The 3,901-nt window shown below is 46.8% G+C and overlaps 1 protein-coding gene across 1 annotated transcript; it reads left to right on the top strand.

Annotated features, from left to right (window-relative positions):
- Nucleotides 1–618: 618 nt before the first annotated feature.
- LOC133914304 (myb-related protein Zm38-like) lies at nt 619–2,487 on the top strand. The gene is made up of 3 exons (XM_062357425.1): nt 619–1,040; nt 1,268–1,397; nt 1,498–2,487. Exons 1-3 carry the CDS (start codon nt 908–910, stop codon nt 2,183–2,185), a joined length of 951 nt encoding a protein of 316 aa, XP_062213409.1. The 5' UTR covers nt 619–907; the 3' UTR covers nt 2,186–2,487.
- The last annotated feature ends 1,414 nt before the right edge of the window (nt 2,488–3,901 follow it).

Below are 3,901 nucleotides of genomic sequence, written 5' to 3' on the forward strand. Positions count from 1 at the left end.
ACATATGAAAATCGGTTTCTATAGGTGGCCCGCTTAAGGAACTGCATGTGGATATCTATTTTCACAGGCGGTTTCTTAAGTGAACCGTCTGTAGCAATAGATTTTCACATGCGGCTCTTTTACGTCTGTAGTAATAGATTTTCACAGACAACTTTTTTATGCCTGTAAAAATCACAGACCTTTGATTACAAGCAGATACGCTAAACGCATGTAAAAACGAGTTATCAACGGCCTCTAAAAATAGTTTTTATAGTAGTGGCTCTAACCTAGGCCACAGGAAGTCCTCCGCCTCCCATAGCTTGCGATGTACCCACCGCCTCGCCGTAACACCCATAACCCGCATCCCCAGCCTGCTTCTCCCAAAGTTTCCTCTAAGTCTCGAATCCATATAATCCTTCCAAAACCTGAACCCGAAAGTCCCTCTTCCTTTTAACTCATGTCAGAGGTGAGTGTGGCTGAAATCTCACCAATTAATTAAGAGGGAGGGCCGGGGGTCAACTGCGCCACCACAGCTGTGTGGCCAACTTTATTCATTTCCCGGCCGGGCCTATATCGATCTATCCCACAGCGACCAAAGCGAAGAGAAACGCAAGCTGTGCAAACGTGCAGCGGAGCAAAATGTGGGCGCGCGCCGTTGTTCCGATGCACTGGTAAAGGCAGCAGGGGAACGGTCGAGGACGCTGCACTGTACTGGCACCTACCTGAGAGCGACCTCCCTCTTCCCTTCCAAGCTTTGCCTGGCCTGGCCTCTGCCTTCTCACACCGGTTGGCCTGTTTTATACCTCCTCTCCCTCTCCTTCCTCCCCAGCCACCATCATATCTCCGCTCCTCGTCAAGATCATTTCGGTTGGCGACGAGAGGCCGACGGAGACGTCCTCGACGGGGTTACCTAGGCAGCTGGTCCGGCATGGCGAAGCGGTCGTGCTGCCACAAGAAGAAGCTGAGGAGAGGGCTCTGGTCGCCCGAGGAGGACGAGAAGCTCATGAGCCACATTGCCAAGTACGGCCACGGCTGCTGGAGCTCTGTCCCGAAGCTCTCAGGTATTATACTAGTTTATTTGCCACTTATGTATGCACAGAAATAGTGTATAATATGTGACTAGAATGCACCATGCATATACTGTGCGTTGCTTTAGTAAGTGCGATCGAAGAACCAAGAAGCATCGTATTATACATTAGTCCTATTAGGTCAGTAGTACTAGTTCAGTAGTGTCACTACTCTAGTCTTGGCTAAATTTGGTGCATTGTTGTTTGGCTAATTTGTTCAGGCCTTGAGAGGTGTGGCAAGAGCTGCAGGCTGAGGTGGATAAACTACCTGAGGCCAGACCTCAAGAGGGGAACATTCTCGCAGGAGGAGGAGGACCTCATCATACACCTCCATTCCATGCTGGGAAACAAGTAAGCTGTCATCATCTTTTGGCAATTGCTCTTCAGTTTTTGTTGCATGAGCATGGCAATCAACAATGGAGAACCTAAGCTTGCATGGTGACATGGTCAGGTGGTCTCAGATTGCGGCGCAGCTTCCTGGGAGGACGGACAACGAGGTCAAGAACTTCTGGAACTCGTACATCAAGAAGAGGCTCAGGGAGCGCGGCATCGACCCCGCCACCCACCAGCCGCTCCCGGAACCCGCCGCCGCGGCCACCACCAGCTCCTGCCGCGTGGTGTTCGGCGACGCCGACCTCATCCCCACGACGACGCCACTCCAAGCGCCGCTCGCGGAGCCAATGCTGGACGGCGTAAAGCTACCGCTGGACTTGCCCATCGCCGGCAACGCCGTGCCGTCGTCGCTGTCAAGGTCAGGCTACCTCCAGGCGGGCTGCTTCAACTTGGACGTGCTGCAGCAGCACTGCGGCTCCATGCCGGCGCCGGTCGTCCCGTCGGCGTCCAGTTCCAGCACGCTGACCTCGATGCCAGATGCCGAGCAGTGCACCGCCAACATTGCCGGCGCCGGTTACCTGCCGTGGCTGGAGCTCGGGCAAAACACCCTAGGCGAGGCCAGCCACGTCGACAGCTACGCCGGCGCGCTGGACGAGCTCAGGTGGTCGGAGTACTTCGACGGCGCCTTCCAGGACGCCGCGTGCCAGCAGGGTGCCCTGCAGGGGCAATGCGTCTACGGCGGTGGCGGCAAGGATGACGTCGTCGCGGTGCAATTCGACGTCCATGGTCTAAGCAACTGGCGTTAATCCATCAATCACTCAAGAACCAGCGAAAGCAGCAACTGTTAATCTCTGCAAATTACTGGCCAAGCCTGATCGATCGACTACCATGATGCACTGCACATTACTACAAGCGTTTCTTCTGCTGTTCCTTGATTTTGTTTCCCCCTCTTTTAATTGTTATTTTTCTGTCGAGCAAATACGTTTGTGTGATTAAAATGTTTACCACACATGTAAAGAACAGATGATGTAAAGACTGCACAGTGAGGGATACGATGGACCAACAACGTGGTTATATAAAGTGTGAATTATAAGTGATTATCTCATCATATGTGTTTGTATTCATGCACATATATATATACACACGACTTTATCCGGGGTCCCTTGTTCCGTCGTTTCTTGCTTTGTCCATTACCGAAATTTTGGTCCCATTTGTTGGGTGAACTGCATGGGCGATCTGTGGATGCAAATACTATGCAATTTGATTTTCTATTGATTTCCATCTTTATTTGCGGTAGCATGTGAGTTCGGATGGTAATTAATCATGGAGCTTCGGGGAACCTAAATGACGAGAGATGAATATTGTAATAGCAATAGTTCTTTGGCACGTGCTAACTTTGTAATATGGTACGCATGTATCGTGTATTTCAGCTGTCCATTTTTTCTACCTTATATTTATCTATTTATTAATCCTCTTATAAAATTTTTCACCTAATTTTTTCGTACGAATCTCAATATAAATAAATGATTTTAATAGACCATAAGTGCGCACCACGTTGTGAAATTTCCCCCTCCCATGTGCTACAGAGCAACCTGACCTAGTTATGACAGCCCAAGTGTGGCCCCGTGTGTAATGGTTAAATTGTTGGCCCTCCTTTGACACTATGGTGGGATATGGTAGTGCAGCGTGGTGAAACACTTTTTCAATGTTTTGGTGCTCGGTTACTTCATTACTCCTTCAATCCTAGAGGCACGTCTAAAAGTGTAAATGTGATATGAAATTTGCAAGAGAAGATTTTGAAAATCTCGGTAGCTAGAAATTAGGAAGCATCTATTGGTGCGGCGGTAGAGTCAGTGTGAGTACGATTTTTTAAATACCATACCGTAGGGATTGGTGATATCATAAGAGGGGATGAATTATGATATTTAAAATTAATTAGTTTTAAAAATTTAACAAGATAAATCTATATTAATTTCTATCTAAATGTGCTTTCGATTTATCTAGTGTGTCTACTCTACTTTTTAAAAAAGATTACAACCTATTTAAAAAGGTAAATTGTAACTATGTAAATATAGAAACATAAATAAGATAGAGAGAGCAAACTTGGCACAACAGATTTTTATCCTGTGGTATCGATATATAAATACCACCTCTAGTTAATGTTGCAGCTCCATCAAACATATGCTCCCGGATGGCACCAGGTCACAACCCTCTTGAGCCACCAAGACCTCAAGTGGGTAGAGTCACAAAGGCAAGATCTCACTACAAGCCCCTCTTTCGGTCACTGTGAGGAACCATCTAAATAGTATTCTAATTAATCATCAGATTAATTATTTGCTTAATCACGACCATGATAATTAATCAGAATATTATCTCGGTAGTCCCGGCACGTGTTTTGTGCCCAAGATCGAAACACATGGCTTTCCTACATATAGCATAAAAAAAACTTAAGAAAGAGCGAGTAATTAAATTATATTATAAGTTCTTAAGCATTCAACCATTTACAATAATTTACAACAAAA

The sequence above is a fragment of the Phragmites australis genome, chromosome 4 (assembly GCF_958298935.1).
Source record: "Phragmites australis chromosome 4, lpPhrAust1.1, whole genome shotgun sequence".
NCBI classification, from domain to species: Eukaryota; Viridiplantae; Streptophyta; class Magnoliopsida; order Poales; family Poaceae; genus Phragmites; species Phragmites australis.

What these genes read in the sequence shown, in the direction of transcription:
- LOC133914304 (XM_062357425.1), top strand. Translation starts at nt 908, where the DNA reads ATGGCGAAGCGGTCGTGCTGCCACAAGAAGAAGCTGAGGAGAGGGCTC. An exon ending in CTCTGTCCCGAAGCTCTCAG is followed by an intron (nt 1,041 to 1,267) that starts GTATTATACTAG and finishes TAATTTGTTCAG; the next exon opens with GCCTTGAGAGGTGTGGCAAG. An exon ending in CATTCCATGCTGGGAAACAA is followed by an intron (nt 1,398 to 1,497) that starts GTAAGCTGTCAT and finishes TGACATGGTCAG; the next exon opens with GTGGTCTCAGATTGCGGCGC.